Genomic DNA, 26,003 nt, shown 5'->3' on the forward strand with positions numbered 1-26,003 from the left:
GAGAAGTTCATTTTCCGACATTTTTACACATATTATCAGGTGGGGAAATATTAACTCTCGAGAAGCGAGCTCCACTTTCCTTAGCTTGCGCTGGCTAAGGAGACAGGACGCCTCGTCAACTCACCTCAAAACAATCGCAAACAGAGCGTTGCTATTCTAGCAACTAATGGATTGCACAAACTGATTGCCGTGGATGCACGAGTTGTAAAACGGTATGTTGGAGTTTTTTAGCCGACGTACATTAAATTCAGAATACAGACAATAGATTGAATTACACTGTTAGTACTAGTTGTAAGTTACATGCTCAAGAAACTGAAAAGCTAAGGGTAAAAAATCATACCAAAACATCGTGCTGACTAGTGTTGCACACTTTGATGGTCACAGCTGATTTATGGTTAATGACAGTTTGAGGGAAAACAATGTTGTAATCACTTGAGTGGATCAAGGTGGACAAGAGATCTTGATTTTCTTCCCTGGAGAATAAAAATATGAGCAAAAAATTAACGCACAAAAAGCTTCGCATATAAAAATTAATTAAATTTCATAAAAATGCACTATAATTACACAACTTGAGTGACATTTGCATACAAGAACTTTTTTGGAGAGGTTGAGCTGTTTCTTTTAATCTGCAAAGTTTTGTCAAGCTTGCAGGATGTTAGTATACTTTGTGATATTCATTGCTTGATTACAGTGTGGTTCCATGGAGATGAACAATTTTGAGCTCATGAGTATGAAGACAACAGAAAACTCTGTCTGCTGTTTTTTTTTTAATTGCTTGATACCTCTCACAATGGTGCTGCTGATCGTAAATGCAGCATGATTTGCCCATGTGTCTATATACAAAAATTATAAAATTATATAATATCAATTGACCTAATTTTTTTCTCTCTATATTGTTACAAAGTGCAACGAACATCAGCATCATGAAAAATCCGAAAACCCAATACCCAGTTTAAAAAGATAACTAAAAACAATGATTTTTACGAGATTCTCATTTAGGGTGGTAAGCTTTCCTGATTTAAATTTCTTATTGACAAAATTAAAAGTTGACAGTTTAATTTTTAAAAACTGCACTGACTGGGCCTTCCTATATAGTTGGAGTTGCTTTTTCCACGACAAGACACTGAATAAATTTTCAGGGGTTAAAGGGTTAAATTTCAAGGGGTTAAGGGTTCAGGGGCACCTCATTAGGGTAAAAGTTAAAAAATATTAAGGGATATTACGATGAACTAAAAAACTTATTTCTAATCCGTGCGATTTCAGAGAGAATACTGTCAGCTGATCATGCGGTAATTTATTTAGATTTAAATTAAATTTTAATACATAATTCGAAATTTGAAAACACCGCATTTCCCTGCACTGTGGCGGAAAATTCAGTAGTGTCAAAATTACCCCCTCGAGTTTTCACCACACCTTGGACTGAGTGACAACAGTGACCTCTCTGTTGTTCTTGATAACAAGGTACATACTTTGCCAAAACAAAGCGACTAATTGTAATTAGAAAAAAATAAACCATGAAAGAAAACAACAAACAAGAAACAGACTACATATTCCTTTCCTAAGAACAACCAGTTGCTTTTTTTTGTTACGTACCTCCATTTCCAAGCACAACAGAGACGCTGCTGATGTCCCTCGGTTAAATTTTTAGCAATGACTCAAAGGGCTACTTTGACGCCATACTGAATTTCTGCTACAGTGCAGGCAAATATGTACATTTTTTTCAAATTTTTCATTTCAAAAGTTGTTTTCAGAGGGAAAAGCTGTTTTAACAAGATCTGAAAAAATTACTGTTTGATCAGCTGACAGTAAACTTTTGGAAAATGCAAAAATTAGAAATTGGTTGACGAGCTCATTACCAGTATTCCTTTTGAAGAGATCTCTTTGAGTACTTACTCAGATTTTATGTCAACAGATATTTTGGTCTCACACTTATCGGATATGATCTGTGAAACAAAAAAAAACCAAAATTGCACTATTAAACTTAGCTGATATTTGTCCTCGGTAGTCAAGTTAACATCAGTAGATAAAACTAACAATTCTTGAGCTGCACCACACTTAAAAAATAAGACATCACACAGAGACTGAAAGTGATAATGCATACAGGGTATCCTAGACTGCCCATTCCAGGCTTTTTTCTCAGTTATTTTCGGTACACAATACTGCTAAAATTGACAATACTGAGCGGTTTTGTGGAAGAAGGGCACATCTACCAAAATTTTAAAAATTTGTACTTCTTGCCAAATTCTTCCAACTCTCTGTGTGTGACTGTGGTCTTAACACGGATGGTATGTAGAGCATCGATTAATTTTTTCAAACAGAATTATTGGAGAAATCAAGTTTTTTCACGTCCTCTCGAAACTTGACTTTTGGGGATTACAGCCTCTTTCAAATAACTCTTTCCTGAAAAATTACAAATTTTGAACTGTTAACTTTTGACTTATGTAGCTCCGGTTTGGTATGACTTTTTTCTTTTTTAATATATATATTGTTATTAGTGCCAACATTTTTAAAAGGATGCGTTTACCTAGGGGGAGCCGAAAGTAGGGCCTAGGGTGCTTTTTCTCCTAGATATTACGAATAAAACTTACTCGAATTAATTTTTGCTCGTAATAGTTGCCCTGTAATTTTGGACCGACGTAAGTGACTGAAAGTTGAACACGTTGATGAGGTTGAATGTTTGTCTTCGGTGGATTAACAGATAATTCTGGAGGGTAAACAGCATGGAATGAGGTATCACGACTGGAAGTGTTGGAGATGTTTAGAACTTCAGATTTGCCGGATGTAGACAAAGTTAAACTTTGTGGTACAATGTTGAGACAAGTTGCAGGGCTCATGATGGAAACTTCTCGGCTGAAAAAAGAAAAGAAACGGTTTATTTTTGTTGTGGTCCAAGCAGGAATTAGGTTAACAAGATGCTTATTAAAACGTTTTTCGAAAAGAAAATACAAAGTTCATGTTCTATGATCAACATAAAGACATGGTTGGCATTGCAATTTAGAAAGGGGGAAAAATATACATAAATAGATTATTTAAGTTTAAAACTATTGAATTATTATGAGCTGATATTTTTCAAGTGCGATTTTTCAATTGATCAAGAACCTTTGTTTTCAAAGCATTTCACTGAGTGCAGTAGCAGATTATGCAAGGTTTAAAGAATAACCGTCCTTCAGATGAAGATGACCCAATAATACTAAGCCGTAAATGGGTCTACGGACATTAGCCTGTGGAAGTGAATAATGGAGGAAGGTATTGAAGAGAATCCTATGGGGTTCCTTTACAAAAGGTTTTAAATTAACTTTAAATTGTAGGTCCAATCTTAACAGAACGAGACGCATCACATGCCTTAAAATTTGTCTCCCATGTTAATTTTTACGCTCTGCCAAATAAAAAAATAGAGAAATAAAATTAGCCATAAATTACTTATTTTCATTGCTTCTTTGGAGCCGACAAAAGACCTCCAAATTATTCTTGTCCTTCAAAAATCAAAAGCTGCAGAAATAATGGTCATGATATCTGAAATGAATGATGAAACAAAAATGAACTTACACGGTAGCATTGAGATCATTGAATACAGGCGAAGTGTCTAAGAGTGCTGATTCTAGATCAGATCGTTTCATCAAAACTCCAACTTGTTCTACATGAATATCATCCAAAAGGAGGTGCACGCTTTCGATGGGATCATATAACTGATCGACAGATAAACTACATTTAGGAGAAAAACCTGCAAGTAAGGCAAGTTTTTGTTCTAACTCAAGTGAAAGTTTTACTCCCTTTTTTTTACATTTCATTAGGATCCTCTTGATCCTCCTGCGGGTTGATTCGTTGCCAAAATACAGTGTCAATTTGGCAACCTGCACAATATCTTTGTTCTTTTGTTTTTCTAGCAGATTCTCGATTCTGCAAGCAGATAAATTCACTGCAAAATTGACTACAGTTGATTCATTCGGCGCAAGGATGTATTCATTAGGCTTAATGTAATCAACACTGAATTGTTCTGGCACAATTATCATAAATCCTGTTGAATCACCACTGTTTTCCGTGGTGAAGGCACTTTCGAACGTTTCAGAGTCTGGGTAGATCCACAATCGATCTTCGACATCTCTATTCAATCCAAGGAATTTAATATCACACTCTCCACAAAAGCCATACAAAGGTAAAACCCTCTTGGTAGGGAGCCCACTGGAATCTGTGCTAGAATTATGGTCTTGGCCGAAGCGAGTGATAGTGATGCGCCCAAAGGCTTGAGTTTGAGGTGATAAAGGAAACAAAACGACGGATAATTTCTTGGTTTCGGATGGCTGTAGTGACATTTTGATTTCATTGGCAAAGCTTGAGTCCTTCTCATTTTTAAGGAGCTTGAAGCAGTTATTATTGTCAGAAATTTGGAAAAGTAATTTTTCTCTGTGAGCTCCGCAATTTTTGATGAGACAAGATTGTACTTTTTGATGGTGAATAGGTACGCTAAGCCATGTTAGACACACGGCATCACATGCGAGTTGCATCTGACCGAAGGCACTTGCAATACTGCTCGTTGGAGATGGAGGGCAAGAGGCAGGATTTGAGCCAGAATTTTTCTGTTTCGGGAAGTTGAGTTGTTCTAGAGATACAGCATTTGATAAAGGTGCAAGCAATACTTCTACCGGGGCTCTGAATATGATTCCCTTTGGTTCAACTTGAAGATGAATATCAGCAGAACTAATTGAAGAAAGGAAAGGAAAAAGAATTAGTTTTGGATTAGATTAGATGGGACCAGATCTGTGAAAACAAGGTTGCCACAGAATTTAGAAAATGAAATTTCTGGACATTTCCTTGAATTTCCAGACACATTAAGGTAGAATTTTCTGACAATTGAAGATATGCCGAATGATTAAAAAGACATAATTTCAATTAGTTTACAGGTATTTGTTGTTCAAAACGTCAAACCCGTTCTAGAAAACAGATAAAGGTGACTTCACAATTTTTCCCTGACCATTTCATCATTTTCCCTGACATTTCCAGGTTTTCCCTTACAGTAACAACTCTATCGTATCTTTCGGGAGATTTGCTGAGATCTCACCAATGTATAGAGGGGTTTTTGATGGATGCCTGCTTGTAGCATTGGACCATGTAGGATTTCAGCACTGATTCTAGAATTGGATCACTTGCTCACTGACATCAGGTTCCTGCTTAGCTCAAAAATGGCGCTTGCTTTGTGTTCTGCAAATCGGCAAAGACAAAATCCCATTTAACTTGAAATTGTTATGGTCTGCAGACAATTCGACTTGGCAAAATTTTACTGAATCAAATGGAAGAGATGTCATTGGAATAATTGATTAAATAATTTTGTTTTTTGTTTTTTTTTATTAAACATAGATTGGCAGCCAGCATTTGTACAACTGCAAGGCTACTGATTTCATGTTAAATAGGAAATAATGAAAAAAATAAGACGAAGACAATACTTACATTTTCTGTTTGGTGCATTTCTTTGTGTTGAAAGAGACTACAAAACGAACAAGTTGATTTGGAGGGATAGATACTGTTATAGGCCTGACTTCGAAGCAAGACCTGAGATTTTCATCATCTATATTGACACTGGCTGATACGTTCAACGGAATTTTACTTCCATTTTTTATATCTAACGTCTCTGAACTAATATGTGATGTTTCCTCTTTCCTCAGGATGAGTGGTGAGCAACGACTAGAATGTAGCAGCTGAACTGGAAGAACATGTGCTTTTAACTGAATGATGCACAATGATTGCGATTCGTTGATTATGTTTGAGTCAACATTCAGTCGGATCTTCAAGTCTGCAAGAATAAATTCATAATCAGAGGAATCTGAAGTTCCATTCGTCGATTTCAAAGCGAACAAGTTAATGGTGTTGGACCAATTTTCCCCCGCTTCAATGATAGTGTGTCCTTGGTAAACTTCAGCTTTTCCATGTTCCTGAATACTAAACTTCACTGGCAACCGAGAGTGCCCAGTATTTTGCAAGAGGATATTTTCACTTTTGACGCAGCCGTTCGGCAACTTGCCGAAGTAAATCACACCCGAGGTTGAACCAACACTGAGTTGAGGATCTTCTCCAATGACACGAATAACTTGAGAGATCGAGCTTCTTTCAACTGAGCGGATACCTGATTTTACTTTGAATAAGGATTCGATTTTTAAGGTGACATCAATGGCTGTTGCAATCACTGGTATTATGATCAAATGGACATTGGATTTTCGATTTGAAGGCACTTTGAATGTTTTGTGGGGAACACAGATGTGTGCTAAGTTTACGCTTGACTGTGTGCGATCAACCGGAGTTACTTCATAGGATATCTGCCAAATTATATCATACTTGGACTTGTTCAAAACTGGGACAACCACATCCACAGGTGTTCCAATACAGTGAATTCCTGCATCAATATGGTCATTGACATTGGCAGTTCCTGAAATTTTAAAACAAATTGATGTAAATGAGCAGGTAGGTGCCTTTTAGTATTTTTCAGTTGGCATTACATTGGTGAATTTCCTGCTGACAGGAGAAACCAGAGTCAACTTGGATCAAATTGCACACTACAACGGTTTTGATAGGTTTCTCAATAAGCAGTGTCCCTTGTTTCTTCCCCACCCTAAGTTATTCAAAAAGTAAACAAGAGGCAACAGCTGAGCCAAATTGCTGAGATTGAGAAAGCCACTTTTTCATCTTTCAGAGACTGCAATTGTATTGCTTAGTCTGTGAATTGATTCAAATTGATTAAGGTTTTTTCGATAACCAAAAAGTTTGAACTTATGCATACAAAACGTTATTATCTTGGTTAGGATTTACTTTGAATAATTTTCATGGCACAAATTGTGTTCTATGTGAAATTTTGATGAGAAAACATACATCATAATGCTTAGGTCGCACCTCACATAGTAGTCTATGGATAATTCAAAAACTTTAGAATGAGGTGTCTTAACATTTAGTTGCATGTGACTGAATGAAATATGCTTTTGTGAAAAGTTTAAAAAACTCAACTGAATCTAAAAATTCTCTTAAATGAATCTTTAAAAAATCTCTCAAAAAATCTTCTTAAATGAATTCACATAAACTGTTTTAGAATAAATTATAGTTTTTCAGTTCTTGGAATCAAAATTATTTCAATTTCTTTGTTCAGACTTTGAAATCTTTTGTAAAAGCTAAAAATCAGGTTTGATGGCAAATTAATTACAATCTCTCCATCCATTCATTGTGACGAGAACAAGAAGATTACTAATCAAAAATTACCTCCACCATCCAGATTTAACTTGATTCTTGAGGTTTCCCGATCAAGATCACATAAAATACTTGAATTCGACAAGACTTCTGTCAACATGGAGCTGCTTAAGGAACTCAACTGCGATGTTTCATTGTCGTTACAGTCTGACATTGTATTGATGGTATAGTTTATAGTCGATAGGCTATTATTGTGCTCATCTCGATCAAAGTTTTCAGAATCACTTAACCAAAATCTGCACGCTGAATTGTCAACTTCAGGTTTGATACTCCTGAAAAAGAAAATTTGGCTCTTATTAGAAACTCTACTTTGTTTGGAATCATTTGACAAGTAAGTTGGCAGTTTGGTACTTCTGACTGAACTGGGCCTAACACCAAAAAAGCATTAAAGAGAAAAAGAACTATGCAATTGACCAAACACATAAAGACAGTGGAACTGCAAAAACGTATCTTGGTCTGCAATGTAGCAAATTCCCTGTCATACTTCGTTTTTTAAAAGGAACGCTTTAAAGTCATATTTTGAAAACTGCCTTGATTTCTTTTCCTTTTCTGAAGAATATTCTGTAAAAATTTCGAGGGTAAAAAGAAAAGAAAAAAAAGTAGGGGAGTGGGTACTGAAACAATGCAAACAAGATATGCGTTTTTGCAGTTTGAACAATAACACTGAATAAAGTTCTTTCAGGGCATGAACTTTCCTCTAAAAGAAAATTCTGCCAGAACCAAAGGAACCTGAGACTGTGAAAGAGAACGAAATGAAAAATCCTGTAATTATTATTAATATTATTATTTCTTATTACTTTTTTAAGAGCAGAAAAAGCAACTCATAAACTGCTATTCTCGATAAAAGAGTGTTAAGTTGATTACGGTCTTCCAGTTTTTTCTCGCAAAATTTCTTTTGGTCATGAAAGATGGAGGACATGTTTTACTGATGATTGCAGAAAAATTTCTTGGAAGTGTGTACTGAAGCAACTGACAAGAATGGTCCCCTAGATAAGGCGAATAGAACCGCGAATTAAGAATTAAGAATTTCGTCGGTTTAAGAATTTTGATATGTATTCTCATCGAAATTTTGCATAAAACACGATTTATAGAATGAAGATTACTAAAAGTAATTCCTGACCAATATATTATTGTTTTTTGATGCTAAAATTTGAACTTCCTGCTCATTTAAAAAAAAAACAAGTAGCAAAAGCTACCTGCTGAGGGGGCGCCGCCCCCCCAGACCCCCCCTTTCAAATTATATATGTGAGACTTTGAGTATCATAGAAGTCGTGCGGCGACATGCCGAATGAAATGCCACAATTAAAATTATTGGATCAGATGATGAGCTGATAAAAGCCTTACCTAGTAATTTGGGAACATTTCTGACACAGTTTGGTTGCTTTAACTATCACTTTGATTTGCGAAATTCAAATCGTTTTCACTTCGTATGTAGTTAAATTTGATTTTGACTGACTTAGTTTCTGATGGATTCAAACTCATAATATACATTTAGGTTCCAGGGAAAGAAAAATACAGATGAGCTACACTTCACATGAATATAGATTGATTAAAAATAAATAATCCGAAGAAGTGATGGAATAAATGATAATTGTTTACTAAAGTAAATACTATACCTAGGATTCATAGGAATTTTAAATAAAACCCCACCCATCACTAAAATAACCCATATGTATATACTCGTGGTGCCTGCTCTCGGCTCGATTTCGCCGAATGGAATTCTTTATCATCGCGGTTGTCCTTGTTGCGTGCAGGAGGAAATGAAGGCGCGCTCGCAGTAGCAAGAAGCAGACGCGCCAGGTTGCTTGCGACGCGTGAATGTAGCTTAACCTCCACAGATTAACAAACCGTCGAGCAGCCACGCGAAAAGTCCTATACCTACATAGAGAAAAAAAGGAGGTATTTGCATCTTGAGGTTTGTTTACCCTGTGACGTAGGTCTGTACAACCTGGCCAGCGAAATCCGAAATTCGAACTATGAAAAATTGACCATAATTTCCGATTTTTCGAGGTGTAAAATACACAACTCAGCAGGAGCAAGAAAGAAAAATCGATTCGATATTTCTGGAGATAAATGTATGGATACGGACGATATATCAACGTTGAAATATCGATACAATATTTTGGTCTAAAATATCGATAGTCTGGTGGCGCGGAGCGTCTTTGGGAGGGGGGGGGGGGGGGGGGGGGTTGGGCGCGTAGACGATAGAATATCGCACCCGAACTGAGCCTTAAGGCTCGAAACGCTGATCAATGTTCCCACAAAAATGACGCGGCGCAACGGCTGCAGCCACGCCGGAGCGTGACTGTAAGAGGAGGAGGGGGGAGGGAGGGCCCCCTTCGGCCCTGAGCAGACCGACGAAAGTAATAAAAAGCGAGAGTAATAAAAACAAAAAACTCAAGTTTACACGTGCAGAGCTCGAGGCATTGGAGCCAAATTGGTCTGTTTGTTATTTAGGGATAGTGTCCTAGCCTAAGTTTATTTAAAAAACAATTAAATAAGAGGAAGGATTTCAACCCTGAAAAATGTCTCCGGGACCACGACAGCCTGTGACCCCAGGGTCACAGGCTGTCGTCGTCGTCGTGTCGTGGGATCGTCAGTTTCGGTGAGCACAGTTACAGAGATGGACCATTTTTTTTAGGGAGCAAACAAATCAAAATTTTGAGCCTTACGTTGGTCGCAACCATATCCGGAAGTCGTTACAGTGACATTTTTGTGAAACATGCTTCTGTGGAAAGTGCAATACTTGATGAATACTTTTGACAAATCGTGTTTTTTCCGGTTTGCGCTTCAAACGTGATTTATTTGTGGAGTGTAATACGTTCCTTTTTGAATTGAAAAACTCGTCAGACGCATTAGATAATCGAGTACAGCATCTCTCTCTCATTTCTTAACGCAGGGGGCGGCAAATTTTGCATTTTTTTAAAATGTAGGTTTAAAAAAAATCGGATTCAGAAAAAAAAAATTACAAACGAGAAAGCGTCTTTCGGTGACACAAGAGACAGCACCTTTAATGAGTCGAGTTAAGAGAGAAACTAAACACGCAATTTGGCATGGAGCGGTGCAGCAGTGATGATGAGGACTTGAGATAGAAAGGAGAAGCCCTCAGCGCGGCGCACGGTGAATCGAGTCAATGAGAGAGGTCGGAAAAAATTTGGGAACTTAAAACGCTCATAACTCCGTTTATACAAGAATCTAATGTTCTGCAAGCTGTTCCACTGGTTTTCTCGTGATATTTTCTTCCAGTATCACCCCTTGAACTTTAAAATGTGACGAAATAAACATCAACATTTGCAGTTCTTGTCAAAAATTTCATGTCCGACCCCTCTAATTGACTCAATCCACTGTGCGGCGGTCGGCGTGAAACGCATAGCGCCTACAAGACTGTAGGAATACTTCACGCATTGCGCCAAACACAGTGCGGTCAGCGCGGCGCGACGGCGGAAGTTAAAATTATTAAACCACATTTATGTTTGTTCTTGCATAATTTTTACCTTCATTTCTTACAAATGGAAGGCCTTGTTCACACATATGTAGATAGTTTTACGGAACTTAACTTTCACGCAAAGTTCCGTGCGAACTTTTGCTAGTAGTGAGGGGCATAGTGTCCTTTCTTTTAATTTTTCTTGTTTTGCCGGTTGAAAATGCGGAAGTGATCCCTGCGAAACGTCCCGGGTTTCTTATTATATTTTATGTGTTTCTTTTTATTATTTGCGTCCTTAGTCCCGTTTTAAGTTGTTTCTCTGTTACTGTTTCGGGCCGATTAAGTTGTTTTTTATTGATGTTTCGAAACGAATGAGAAGGGGGCGGCAAAATACAGGTGGCCCATAGGCAGCAAGTAGGTAAATCCGGCCCTGTTTTTCAAATGAATTTTGAGTCAAATTTACGTGAGACATTGATTTACCAAGATTATTTTTCTCAATTAAAATTAACTTTCTTTTTAATACAGTTATTACGTAAATACATTTGTTCGTAATTTCCAATACTTTTTACGAAATTTTTATGTTAATTTAATTGTTATGTAAATTTGACTTCCTTTTCCGACTTTTTTCTTTTTTCGCGTTTTTCTGTGACTTTTAACAATTTTAGACTTTCTTTCCTTACTCTAGTAAGGATCTAGTCGTCAGAATCTATCCTGAACGACAACTTACATTCATGGAAAATAAAGCTTTAAATGTTCCTGACCATTTTTTACCATCCAAACTCACTAGAACACATTGTACAGGTATATGAAAAATTTGAAGAGCATCGCTGTCAAAAGCTAAGTTCTCCTTCAATTTAGCTCTTTATGTATGGTCTACAGGTAAGGACAAAACTAACTGTTTTTGCTAAATGCGTACTGTTTTTTATTCATAAAATTTGAAAGTCTCAATGAAAGCAAAGCTATGTCCAATCACAGCTAGGTATTTTTATTTTGAGACTGCACATCCCAACTTCTCCCACTTTTTCAGCCGAACTATTTTTTTTTTTGGGCTAGATTTTGGTTGGTGCAGTAATGCTGATGGTTATTTTTACGAGGGCTGTCACAAAAGAAACCGGACTTTCGTCATAGAAGGCGAACCGAGCGTCGTAATGAAGTTTTCTTGGGCTTGTTTGAAAGCTGATAAGCTACTGAAGATGCTTGTTTTTACAGAATGCAAACATTGGTCTTGGTAAGGAAACTACACGCTTTGGAATAAAGGAAAGTCAAACTCGAGTTGCGATTTTTGTCTTTATTTCAAGAAAAATTTAGATACAACTTTAAAAAAACCCAGGTTTTAAGTTAAAAACTTCGTTGCAATCTTATTCAAATGCTTAAAAATAAGGAAATCAACATTTTAAGCAGCTTACCAAGTCATCACCTATCCCCTTCAAAATACTCGCCAGCTTTGTCGATGCATTTTTGCCACCGTTTCTTCAATTGGGAGAAACACTGTTGGAAATCCTCAGGTTTGAATGATCGCAATTCCTTCAAGGTGTTCTCTTGAATTTCCGGAATGGTTTGAAAACGTCGACCTTTCAAGATAGATTTAAGTCGTGAAGAAAAAATCACACGGAGCCAGGTCAGGTGAATAGAGGGGATGAGGGAGGACACTCGTGGCATTCTTTGCACAAAATTCGCGAATTTGGAGGGATGCTTGGGCAGGTGCGTTATCGTGATGCAGAAACCAGGAATTCTCTCTCCAAAGCTCGGGCCTTTTTCTGCGGATATATTCGCGTAATCGTCTCAGAACACCATTGTAATATTCTTGGTTGACGGTTTCACCTTGAAGGAATTGCGATCATTCAAACCTGCGGATTTTCAACAGTGTTTCTCCCGATTGAAGAAACGGTGGCAAAAATGCATCGACAAAGCTGGCGAGTATTTTGAAGGGGATAGGTGATGACTTGGTAAGCTGCTTAAAATGTTGATTTCCTTATTTTTAAGCATTGGAATAAGATAGCAACGAAGTTTTTAACTTAAAACCTGGTTTTTTTTTTTTAAGTTGTATCTAAATTTTTCTTGAAATAAAGACAAAAATCGCAACTCGAGTTTGACTTTCCTTTATTCCAAAGCGTGTAGTTTCCTTACCAAGACCAATGTTTGCATTCTGTAAAAACAAGCATCTTCAGTAGCTTATCAGCTTTCAAACAAGCCCAAGAAAACTTCATTACGACGCTCTGTTCGCCTTCTATGACAAAAGTCCGGTTTCTTTTGGGACAGCCCTCGTAGAAGACTATGATGGTGAAACCTAAATTTTCCAATGATATTTTATCAGCATAGTAAACTCAACCACGACTTCAATCATAAATAATTCCATTTAGCGAAATCAAGCTGAAAGGCACAAGTAAGGGTTCATGAAAGTTGAAGTCATAGCTCAACATTATAGGGTAGGTTCAAGTAACTTTTAACGTGTTTTAGACTTTTTTTCTTACCGTAGACCCTGAAAAACCACTTAAATTCAAGGAAAATAAAGCCTTAAATGTTCATACCCATTTTTAAATGTCAGAACTCACTAGACCACATTATATTCATGATAAATTTGAAGAATATTGCTGTGAAAAGTTGAGTTTTCCGTAGATTTAGCACTTTCCGTATGGTCTTTAAGGTAATGACAAAAAGTGCTAAATTGAAGGAGAACTCAACTTTTGACAGCGATATTCTTTAAATTCATCATGAATATAATGTGGTCAAGTGAGTTCCGACAGTTAAAAAATGGTTTAAAAATTGAAAACTTTTAGTTCGATGAATTGAAGTTGTCCCTTAGGGTCCATTAGCGCTAAGGAAAAAAATTCTAAAACTTGTTTGAACCAACCCTATAATATTCTCCCACAGGATTCACTTTCAGACAGTAATAATTAATCAACATAAACATCAACCATTACTGATAAATCATCAAAGATCCTATTGGGCGAAATTCAGCCAAAAAGCACCAGTTTGGAGTCTTGACATTTTGGCCACCATTGGTTGTTTATTTACGCTATTAAACTGTGACTCGATGATAAAGAATGCCATAGGGCGACATTCAGCCGAAAGGCACCTGTGTGGGTTCTTTACATTATGGTCACAGTTGATTGCTAAAAGCTACCAAACCATGGCTAAATGATCAGAAATTCCATTTGGCGACACATGTTAACACTCTTTGAACATCTGAGGTATGAGTTCTGGAAATTTTGGCTATACTTGGTTGCTAAACGCTACTTAACAGTAAATGTTCAACAGTGACTTGATGATAAAGAATGCCATAGGGCGACATTCCGCCGAAAGGCACCTGTGTGGGTTCTTTACATTATAGTCACAGTTGATTGCTAAACGCTACCAAACCATGGCTAAATGATCAGAAATTCCATTTGGCGACACATGTTAACACTCTTTGAACATCTGAGGTATGAGTTCTGGAAATTTTGGCTATACTTGGTTGCTAAACGCTATTTAACAGTAAATGTTCAACAGTGACTTGATGATAAAGAATGCCATAGGGCGACATTCCGCCGAAAGGCACCTGTGTGGGTTCTTTACATTATGGTCACAGTTGATTGCTAAACGCTACCAAACCATAGCTAAATGATCAGAAATTCCATTTGGCGACACATGTTAACACTCTTTGAACATCTGAGGTATGAGTTCTGAAAATTTTGGCTATACTTGGTTGCTGAACGCTATTGAACAGCGAATGTTCAACGGTGACTTGATGATAAAGAATGCCATAGGGCGACATTCCGCCGAAAGGCACCTGTGTGGGTTCTTTACATTATGGTCACAGTTGATTGCTAAACGCTACCAAACCATGGCTAAATGATCAGAAATTCCATTTGGCATAATGGAGATGTTGCATGTGTGAGGAATTTGCGATTTGACTGTTGAATCTTGTGTAAAAAGTCACGAGAAACACGATGGTGCCACTGGTTTTCTCTGAAATCATCTCCCAAGCTCAAAAAAAAGCACTCAAGTTGAGGCCAAAATGGAGGGAATATCCCACCCTACCCTGAGAGTCAAAGCCTAGATCAAGACCTATTCTCCATGCAAAGATAGAGTACCTGTATAGGGAGAGTAGCGACAGATCGGTTCATGGAGGGCTTAGGGCCCAAAAGTGCAGCCACCCTTCTGAGCAACTTCTAACACACAAAATTTCACTGCCAGCCTACAGATTTCAATTCTAACGAAGATGGCTAAGAATGTACATATATGAGCGTTCTTTCGCAAAAATAAGTAAATTTATGCAAAAAATAAGCCAAATACATGCTTTCTAAACGACGGTTCGTAACAATTGTATTTGTAAATCGCTCTGGACATTCGAAATTCATAGGTTGGCTGCCCTTTTGGGCCCTAACTTTATTCGCGGAGGCATCGGTGAAGGCCTGATGGACTTTCGGAGTTTCAGATCTGTCGCTACTCTCCCTATACAGGTACTCTATGCAAAGATAGGGAGCTAATACTTTGACAGGGCTACCAATTTATCTGGGGACTCCAAAACTGAATACACGGCAACCCTGCTAATGTATTTGCTCCCTATCTTTGCATGGAGAGTTTGTCTTCATGTAGACGTGGACTCTCAGGGTAGGGTGGGATATCCCCTCCATTTTGACCTCAACTTGAGAGGTTTTTTTGAGCATGGAAAATGATTTCAGAGAAAACCAGTGGCACCATTGTGTTCCTCGCGAACTTTTATACAAGAATCAACAGTCAAATTGCAAATTCCTCGCACATGTAACATCTCCATTGGGCCAAAATGCACCGATATCAATACCTCATATGTTACTTGGTTCCTCGAAAATTCTCCTCTTGGACTTAGCCTAAAAGTGTGGACACTTTTTAGCCTCCGGCGAAACCTAGAGTCTATACGGCTTCGCCGCACGACTAAAAAAAGATCTATTTGACTTAAATCACACACTACACACGACAATCTTTGCAGTAGGAAAAAATGGCAACCTTCATATTGACGCTTTGGCTCAGCTGTTGCTCGTTGTTTACATTTTGAACGACGCAGGGTGGGGAAAGAACACTGCTCATTAAAAAGCCTGCCAAAACTGTTATAGTGGGCGATTTGATTCAAGTAAACTTAGGTTTTTCTTGTGAGCAAAAAATTTAAATTTTTTGTAACCAATACAACATAAACACATGAATACCTTGGTTGAGCGTTGATTTCAGTAATTTTCATTGGGCAAATCGTGTTCTGCATTGAATTTTGAAGAGATCTTGCACACATCAAAATGCTTAAATTTGTATTTTGTGTAATCGTTTGTTGTGAAAATATGTACAAATTCTCTGTAGATAAAATGCAGATATGGAGAGAAGTTGGGAGAATGTATTTAATATACAGCATTTTTGCTTATGATGGTGGCATAATTACATTTCTCTGATTTGTGTACCTGGATTAAGACCATTGAAGGTCTGACCAACGTAAGAAAAGATTGTTAAAAAACAAAACATTACAATGAATATTTTCAAAAAATTTTCTACAGAATTGAACGATTTACTTACGGCAATTCTTCATCTTTGAGATTTTCAATAGTAGTCGACGAACTTGTCACTACTCTCGGTCGATGACGAGTTATGGGCCCAATAGGACGATATTCTTCGTTCCTTTTGATATCAATAGTATCGATGCTATTATTTTTCAGATCAGCCAAGCTACTTGAGCTTGACGCAAACGTATTATGATTTCTGGCTCTGTAAAACCCCTGTTCCTTTTGATTTTGAGCGGTCAACGTTTGACTTGTATTGCTACTGTGTGATAAATTTTGATTGATCCCTCCGGGAGTTAGAGTTGATTCGTTCCTACTGGTTTCCGTGGTTGCTTTAGAGTGATCGGAATCAAAATTTCTTGTTTTGGAACTCCTTGAGCTACTAGGAGTTTGCGCTAAAACGCATTCATTGTCCGAGTTACTGAAAGCCGAAACATTTCTGCTGCTCAAATTGGAATTGGTCAGACCTGATTCTGCCAAACAAAACTCCAACTTTGCACCACCATTGGAAAATTCAAATTTACCATCTGTTGAAGGATCTGTTAACACTAATTCAAATTCACTGCCTTTTACACTTGAATCTGTTGGAGTGTGTAAGTTTTTATTCTGTAAACTGTGGTTGCTCCAGTGGTGAGACTTGTTCCTACTGAGGGAATTTTCAGAATCAAGTATAGGGGCTTGCATTGGAATGAATTTACACTCATTAGGAGTTGAATGAGCAGATAAAAATTTATCATCCAAAGACAAGCGAGTTGATTTCATTGGTGGAGCAGATGATGTGCTCCGAACCTCACTTTGCTGTGAAACAGGATTTGGATTAGGCAGACCTACAAACAATAAATACAAGCCACTGAGTTGTATGAATAATATTTATATACAATGATACTTTCTCATTAGTTCAGGTAACATTTTCAACATCTTTTCAAGATCTGTCATAGAATGAATTGGAATACTTAAAGTGGTGGAAATTTCACTCACAGAGATTAAAACAGGGGCTTAATTCTTATTATTAAATCATGATTAGCCATGAATCAATGATGTGGTATCTATTCAGGTTGATACCTAAACATACCTCTAGTTTACTTGTTTGTGATACATACTTGAATAACAGAATCAGTAATTTTGAAGACACGGAAATAAAAAACTTCAACTAGGTTTTAAAGATATTGATGAAACAAAGAAGGAGACAACGTTTCAGATAGGAGTTTAAAATGGTTTAAATTTTATCGAACTTTTCAAGATATTTCATAACGAAATTTCTTGACTTCTCTCTTTCTTCGGATTATGAGAGTGAAAATACTTGTAACCAAATACATCTAGAGCAAATTTGAGCTTTTCCAACAAAAGGATGAGTGCGATCGCAGTCAGTCTAAAATTTCAACAAGACAAGCAAATATGAGGTTTGATGCAAAATTCTCCGACTTTTCACAGTTGAGTAAGTCACTCAGAATGAAAAAATCAAAGAAAAATTAAAAAATAGAAATAAATTGTCACAACTTACTTTTACAAGAATTCAGAGAGTTCCTATCCATTAAACTTCGATTCATATCTAAAACTTTTGAAGTTTCTTTAATGCCACCTACAGAGCTACAAATTTCATCGGTGAAAAGTGAAGATGCACTGACAGAACGTAATCGGTGGGAAGATGCAATGTCACCTGGGAAAATAGGATAGTAATACTGATAAAATAAAACTAATAAACGAATATTATTGCACACAAAAACATTTTAAACATCAAAAGATGCTAAAAGATTTATAGACATGATTTAATGCACCTTTAATGGATATTCTATCATTTTTAGAGAAATACAAAACTGAAAAAGAATCAGAAAATTACAGGCAATGAAAGAAATGAAGCTGCCAGTGATATAATATCAGGAGTGAATAGCATAAAGAAAAGCTATATGGGAAGGATGGGAGATAAAAAAGGTGAACAGAAGCTACATTTCCCTGCTATCAGAGGAGTTGGGTCACTGGATGGATACAGTAGCTTGATAATTTATGCTTATCTCATGTAACTCCTATCTAAGTACTTACCTATTTACCTTTATCTTTAATTTATCATCAACACTAACCCCTGGAGATGCTATGCATTCTAAGATCAGTCCTCTCTTGAGGAAATCTTGATAAAGAGCTAAGCTTGTAAGAGTACTTGGAAAAAAATAGAATTGCTGATTCAGCAATTCAATTGCTAAAAACAGTGAGTGCAATGTTTCAATGCAGATTTTACAACAAAAAAATGCTACTTAAACCACCCCCGTGGTTAAATTAGTTTACAATGTGGTTAAAGTGGCATTTTTTTGTTGTAAAATCTGCGTTGAAACATTGCACTCACTGTTTTTAGCAATTGAATTGTTGAATCAGCAATTTTTTTTTCTCGTGTAATTCTTACAGTAATTGCAATACCTCCTGCACTATGCAGAGCATAAATAACTGTTGTAGGGGTGTTCAAACGAATTCATGCCGGAACACTATCAATATCGTCTCTTATTGAAACTGGCGGCAGTACCAACAGTGGCGATGATATCGTTAACAGCCGGCCTTATTGGATTTTTGAGAGCTCGCACTCAATGCATTGTTGCCCCGTGCTTTAGTTTATCAGATTGTCTGGCGCGGTGGCGCATGAAATAGATGTGCAAATGGCAACAGCTTATTTTCGTCAGCTCCGAAAACTCTGATCACTATCGGCAAGAGCGCACTTATCGTAAATTTTTCTTAACGGAACTGTTTCGGTAGCTTACCGACAACCGATATAACAGCCCTAAACTGTCATGTGCAAAGGGATTGGAAACACCTCAAATGTTTAGTATTTGTTTAGTTTATAGATATGATGGCATCTGAGTCACAATTATTATACAGTGTTGAGCATTTCTACGACTGAGTGGTACTAAAATGTCCTACAAATTGAAAAGTCAGCATAAACAGCGGAAAATTAGTAAAAACTGTTTGGTAAGGTACTTCCTCCGCAGTCAGCGTGTTTTAGCAACAATTTTCCATTTAAGCCAAAAAAACGGTTGAAATAAAATGCTTCAAACTACGGTTTGTGCCAATAGCTCAGATTGCCCAAGTGCCCGACTAATACTTAACGATTAGTACCTTATGGGTCCGCAAGTGCGGAAATTGCTTTGATGTGAATGGGCCCTCTATTTGTATGAAGTATGAAAAAAAATGAGCGGCTTACGTTCAGGAGGGCTATGATTACTTGAGATTCCACTTTGTGATGATATGTAGGACCGACCTAAAGATTCTCTGTCAAACTTTGAATGTTTGGCATGACCTAGGAAACCAATTAAAATCCATTAATAAATTAATTACTTTCAATTATTTTCGACTGATCACGAAAAAAGGGCCTTAGATACACATTATAAAATTAATTGAGAACATGTTTACGTGTCAACTTCAATTGTCAAATTAAAATTTGAGTTTTCGATGAATAAACACTCCGGAGCATTCCACATTCCACCTGGAAAACTAAGTTGAGATCTATTAAGTTCGTTTAGAGAAATTTCACTGAAATCTAGCAATTCTGATCCTGATTATGTCTAATTAAAACTGTGGAGAAGTTTCCTGAAAATCACGTTTAATGAACTCCAAACTTGACCAACATAACTACAGTTTGGTTTGATATTCAGGAGCATTTTTGGGAGTAGAATATTGGCTACACACTCCTCTTGGCAAAAAAATATAAAACTTCATTTGGATTTCACTGCCACTAAGATTCTTTTTTCTGTCGACAGCCACATTTGAAATCCGTGTCAGTTAGGACGGAGGATTCGATTTGTCTCTTATATTCAATACCAGACCTTGCCTATTGAAAAATTCATAAAAAAAAAAAAAAAAAAAAAAAAAAAGTCTACACAGACAAGTTTGTTCCAAGATAGAAGTCAGTTAAGTCTAGCTGGTGAGAGGAAAACCGCTACTGGTACAAATACAGAGAAAACTTAGTAAACTTAAACTAAAAACACATTCTACACGCCCTGACAGAAAAAAGAATAAGGTACCTCCTGCATAGAGAGCATCAATTATTGTGCGAGGAGTGGCTGAGCTAGGCTGTTCTTGGATAATTTTCGCAATTTCAGACAAGCTGACAATACTGCTTGTGCTTGCATTCAAGTCAACCCCAAAGCTACTTTTGCACAAAGATCCTCTCATTATTCTACTCCAGTTGCACGTTGAATCTAAGGGGGAAAAATGAGGATTAATAACACATTATTTGAGTACAGGAAAGTCATTATAATAGTTTACACTCTTTGAGTAAATGTCAGGAAATAAGTAAAGAGACTAAATCAAATTTTTAGAGAACTACGGGTAGATGATTGATGCACATTTGAAAGAATGGTTCATGCAAATCATGAAATTCTGTTCTCCAATTATTGAAATACTATAGGATTTACATTAAATAAACTTCGTATTAGAGGGGGGTTCTGTAAGAATCAAAATAAACAGCACAGAAAGACTGGATCATCCTATTGGCACCTTGAAATTGACATGATGGCAGTTAGGTACCATTGATGTTTCTCTATTTGGCTTGCAACAAAAAAGTTAGAAAACTGTAAGTAAGGTAGCAGAAACGTTTAGGTCATGCAGTTGGCTGTAGTGTGGTCAAATATGGGAAGAAATAGAAATAAGCCAAAATGGAAAAGCCGAAAGAAGGGGGTTTGAGAGCGGAAAGACTGGTGTGCAGAAGTGCAAAAATCACGCAATATCCACAAAATCAAGGAATTGGAAATTTGAAAAACGTTAAAAAGAGGATTTTCAAAAGAGAAAAGCCGGAATTGAAAAATGGGAAGGCTAAGAACTTTCTGCCCAAAGACTGTTAGAGACAAAAGAACATTTAAAATGAAAAAGGCCCACCATCACTGAGAATTCCTTCAGATATACTTTTTCTTGCATCTTCTTGGAATGGCTGGTTTTCATCCAACTCTTTGACAACCTCCAAAGGCTTTCGATAGAGATCAGACACGGAGTGACATTTTTGCATTAGATGGTTCCTATCAAGTTCCGACGCTGAGTGGCATTTTTGCATGAAGTAATCACCCATTGACAATCTTTCTGGTCTAAAAAATATAAAAATTAACAAAAATTGAAATTAATTCTGCCCGAGGGATTGCTTCAATGATTATCATTTCTCAAAACAAGAGTGACTTAGGTAGTAAATGAATACAAATTAGTAACGTTCGCCAAATATAGAGCTCTTTTCATCAACTTGAATAAAAAAGTTTAAATCAATGCTCATTACACTCCGAAAATTTTTGCTTCAAACTGAAATCAACTTTACTGATGGCGCACTGAGAAATAGCACAGGCCAGAGATAAGACAATTGATAGCGACTTGATTTATACGACAAAAATGAAGTATTAGTGGATGTTTAGGTACTAGAAATACTGTAAGAATCAAATCGTACCGTGCCTCTGAGCCTTCTAGGCCTAACTTAGGACTACTATGGTAAGGAAAAAAATCAGATAACATACCCGATCGATATATCGCCACTCATTACACCACTCAACGATTCATCGACAGCTTGATCAGAGACTGTGGTATCAATTTTTTTGGCCCGCTTTTCATCTATCTCTAATTCTTGCATGATGGAATTCATACTGTGTGCTTTAAATTCATCACTGGAGAATCCAAATGATTGGAGACTTGCACTGTCTATTTGGGATCCAAAAATACTATCGGCATCATTGTTCTTCTTGACTGAACTTTTTTCCAGAGGATCAAAGTTGGAGCCTTTGCTGAGACATTCATCAAAATCTGACTGACCATTCTGGCAGTGACGCAGATCTTTTAAAAAGGCTTCCATCTTTTTGCCATCCTCGTCAGAGGTTTTGAAAACAGCATCTAACTCCTCCGCTGTCTTGCATGATGTTTTAAAATAATTTTCTATTTCATCGACATCACTATTGACATTTTCCAAAACCTGATCATTTCCCATCGTGCAGCTGTGGACACTGTTTAAAATATTTTTCATCTTGTTGATGTTAGCTGTATTCTCCGACATGCTATCAAAAGAACTAACTGATCTGTTTGAAAAAAAAGGAAAAAGTCTAAGAATACATGACCCAGAAAAAAAAACTCTCTGAACAGAGAGAGCGATTAACAGACTGCAATTCAGGAACAAGCTTTTTATTGTTTTTTTATTTACCTTAAAAAACCTTCAGGAACTAATGCTTCACTTACACCCCAATCCCATTGATTCCCAACTTTGTAACTTTCTGGTAAAAGTAACACGAGCGCAAAGTGTGTTTAGGTACTATGTTGCCATACTTCTTATTCATTTTTTTACAGAAAAACTAATCGAAAGAATTGCTTGAAAATTTTCCTTAATATTCTTTTTATCATTAATATTTATCCTAGAAATTTTCATAAATTTGGGTACAAAAGTTATGAAGAGAAAATTAAAAAAATATTGAGATGTCTCTGATAGTGTCTGAGCGTAAATGGCACTTGTGATACTATGTACTTAAAGTGATAGTGCTCTTACACATAAATGGAATGTAAGTAAGAAGCACTGAAACAATGATATCACAAGACGTTTCTTTGTGCAGGAAGATATGAATTGTGCACTTAATACTCCCTCCAGAGAACTTTAGAACAACAGCGGAAAAAAAGTTTCTAAAATTTTTTTTTCTTGGCCCAACTTATCCTTGGAACAACCTTGGATCCATCGGACACAGTTTTTTTTCGAAGCAAATTCTAAACTTGCACAATTCGATCAATGTCTGATGTAATGCTACTATGTTCTTTTCTTGTCATAGTCAAACCTAATTTTAAGATCTGTTGTGACTTACGCTGACTTTACTGGTATTGTTTTTTCTTTGTACTGCCCATCGGTGGTTGAACTTTGTCCAAGAGAGTCTCGCTCGAAACACTGTCTAAGGTGTTTTTCTATATCTGATTTTCTACTATTTCGGCCATGGGATGACACGGAATCATCATCTTTATCAAAATCAGTGAGAAAGCCAGTGTAATAATCTGAAAACAAGGTGGAAAAATTTTATTGTAAATTATGTACTTCTAGTCCTTAAACAAGCATTTATCTGATTTATCTTGAAATTTGGAGCAGTTCATAAAATATAGAATCCAGGGGTGCAGAAAGGTCTTCGCTTTCACATTTCTGGAGCCTTTGCAGTTTTTGAGGTTGCTTTCACATTAGTGTTCACATGAGACTTGCACGCTTTACTGTTTCCTTTGCATAAAAGAGCGCACTGTACTATTTCCTTCACATAAAAGAATGCTTGACTATTTTGTTCGTATAAGGGGGCATGTCACATGGTTTTCTACACAAAAAGCTACGCTTAGCTGGCTTACTTTTCTGCCTTCACATTTTTTCCTGTTTTCCAGGTGCCCTCATATCTTTTTACCCCTTTTTAGGAGCCTTCACATTTGCTCGGCGATCGGCCAATCGAACACTTTCTGCACCCCTAATAGAACCTTTCTCCAATATCCGTATATACTTTAACAAGTATATACAGAGCATTTGGAGAGAAAAATGCATGAAAATTTTGAAGATATGATGAATTTTTACTTTCAAAACATGGGAAACTCAAAAGCTCTTTGTCAAAAACACACAAAACTTCATTGAACATCAAAATTTAACCATATGTCCAGGTATCTTATTAAATGCCTAATTTGACTCTGTGCTCAGGATATGACAGGTACATAGCAACTGGGAAGGAGAGTAATTCTTAAACTGTGCATAGCATGATAGAAAAAAGTGTGTGTTTGAATGCAATATCTCCACTCTTACGATCAAACTTACGAAATGTTTTGGTTTGGTGCATTGATTGATTAGATATTCATTAATATTTACCAAGAATTATTTATTCTTTACAACAGGGTTCTCCCGGAGAGAATGTAAGTTGACAAATCCGAAAACTCAGTAGCAGCATTAAAATTCTTACAAGTTGATGGCATCTTTGTTTATAATATAGCAGACTGTGTAACTAACTAAATATTTGAAGTGGGGAAAAAAATAAAATCATCTTTGTAAAATTTCTGAGATTTTTTTTTCTTTTTCTTTTGGTTTGAAGAATATTCAATGAAAAAATTAAGCAATTAAGCATTTCTGCTCTTATGAAAAAAAAGAAGAAAAAAAAAAAAAACGGAAATTAGGTTTGAAACACCACAATCAGAATACAACATTTCTGAGTTGGGCCACAAGGAAGCCTTACCTGAAACTTGATCAACGTTCACAATACCTAAAGAGGATTTAGAGAATTCAGAACGATTGAGACTTTTCGATTTAAAGGAACTCAAAGACGATCTCTCATCAAAATCAGGAGAAAATTGATTAATTGAGTTACTGTCACTTTCCCTGGTTTTAGACAGACCCATATTCAGGTGCGCTGTACGTGCAGAAAGCCTGCGAGAAGAAGAACAAGTCGCCATTAGAATTCGAACAAGTAGTACAACGGAAAAAAACCCTATGGAGCTCATTGATGGTTAACGAAGCAAAATGCATACCTCCAGTTGCAAAACTCTTTCATGTTTTATTTTTAGAAAGTAAAACTAATCAACAATTTATGGAAACTATTCTATGAACTTTCATCTCTCGTTCAAACATGTTTGCAGAAAAGATCAAGGTACTACTTTAATAGGTAATAGTGCAGAATTACAAGAAAAGATACTTGACTTGACAAGGCATCAATTCAGTCACATGCTCTGCATTCGAGCTCTCTTGAGGTCATTTACCAACAACTTTTGTTAGAGTTCCAGATTAGATCGATCTGAGTCTGAGTTTGTGTCAATGGAAACTCAATCTCTCGAGTTGTAACTGCAACAACAACGACAACTAAGTTCCTTCTACTAAGTTTCAGCATATGAACAGAATGCTATGTCTTGCTTGTGTCGTTTAGTTTGAGTCGCATAGCTCACATGTTCAAACGTATTTAATACACTTATACATTACATACTTACAAGTTATCCAGCATAGCTGTTGAGTTAGCTTGTGGTCTTGGGGTTTCATTCAAGCTTTCTTCTCCCAAGCGAGCAGCGCTTTGATTTTCCATCGTGTGTCGCTTGCAGCTGAAAAATTGACAATTCTTTAGAATCTTCCTTCAGCTTCGAGGAATTCTTGCTCTCTTTTTCATAATAGCCATGAGGGTTTCACCCCTTATTCTTCTGATAAGAGTAATGTTTAGTTGTTATCATTGATTCGAACAGCAGATAAAGGAAATTCGTTATCACGAAAAGTTTATATCCGTGAGCAGCAACGTGAAAACGAAGGTAAGGCTGTGAAGCACAAGACTGCCGTCACCATTTGCTTTTGAAATTAAATTCTATAAAAATTTGAAAAAACTAAAACAATTTACGAATAATGAAGTCTTAAAACAACACTTAGGCTCCAGAAGCAAAAACACGCTCGCTGATTTCAAATGGCGTTTGAGTTTAGCAGAGATTCCTTCTTGGCTTAGAAGGTTAGGGATGACAAAAATCCTGCCGCAGATCATCAGTAAGCAAGAGCGTTTCACCGATGCGTCTCTACTCTCAGCTCTAGTGGAGAAAGAAAGAACTTCATTTGCCTTATGTACTGGCAAATTCGCCTTTTCACTACTAATCGGCGTAGCTAAGTGGTAAGGCACTCGCCCCTTGACCAAAGCGTTTACGGTTCGCGCCCTCGCGGTGGATATATTTTAACGCCTTGATCATATTTATAAATGCCGCGTAGGGCATCGCAGGGTTATTTTTTCCAAAAAATCTGAGTGAGGATTGCATTTTTATTGAAACGTAATCGAAAAGGGCTCCTCTTGCTTCAGAGAAACTTCTGAATCCAAGGTCCAGGGCAGAGTTAAGAAATTTCATGAAAGATTACAAAAAGAAATTTCATAAGGAAATTTCAAGAAATTTTATGA

General features: G+C 36.8%; 1 protein-coding gene across 1 annotated transcript in view; it reads right to left on the reverse strand.

Moving 5' to 3' along the window:
• The window catches only part of LOC109029654 (uncharacterized), a 29,284-nt gene extending 3,734 nt beyond the window's left edge, over positions 1-25,550 (reverse strand). Inside the window, exons 1-15 of the mRNA XM_019040211.2 lie at positions 25,069-25,550; positions 24,324-24,514; positions 22,941-23,124; positions 21,621-22,172; positions 21,004-21,206; positions 20,151-20,327; positions 19,331-19,426; positions 17,651-17,806; positions 16,166-16,976; positions 7,237-7,496; positions 5,443-6,415; positions 3,547-4,695; positions 2,589-2,850; positions 1,894-1,943; positions 341-473 (exon numbers count right to left, since the gene is read on the reverse strand). Of these exons, the coding sequence (XP_018895756.2) occupies positions 341-473; positions 1,894-1,943; positions 2,589-2,850; positions 3,547-4,695; positions 5,443-6,415; positions 7,237-7,496; positions 16,166-16,976; positions 17,651-17,806; positions 19,331-19,426; positions 20,151-20,327; positions 21,004-21,206; positions 21,621-22,172; positions 22,941-23,124; positions 24,324-24,514; positions 25,069-25,160 (5,289 nt within the window). The 5' untranslated portion in view covers positions 25,161-25,550. The remainder of the gene's footprint in view (positions 1-340; positions 474-1,893; positions 1,944-2,588; positions 2,851-3,546; positions 4,696-5,442; positions 6,416-7,236; positions 7,497-16,165; positions 16,977-17,650; positions 17,807-19,330; positions 19,427-20,150; positions 20,328-21,003; positions 21,207-21,620; positions 22,173-22,940; positions 23,125-24,323; positions 24,515-25,068) is intronic.
• Between the last annotated feature and the right edge of the window lie 453 nt (positions 25,551-26,003).

The sequence above is a fragment of the Bemisia tabaci genome, chromosome 7 (genome assembly GCF_918797505.1).
Source record: "Bemisia tabaci chromosome 7, PGI_BMITA_v3".
In the NCBI taxonomy this organism is placed as follows: domain Eukaryota; kingdom Metazoa; phylum Arthropoda; class Insecta; order Hemiptera; family Aleyrodidae; genus Bemisia; species Bemisia tabaci.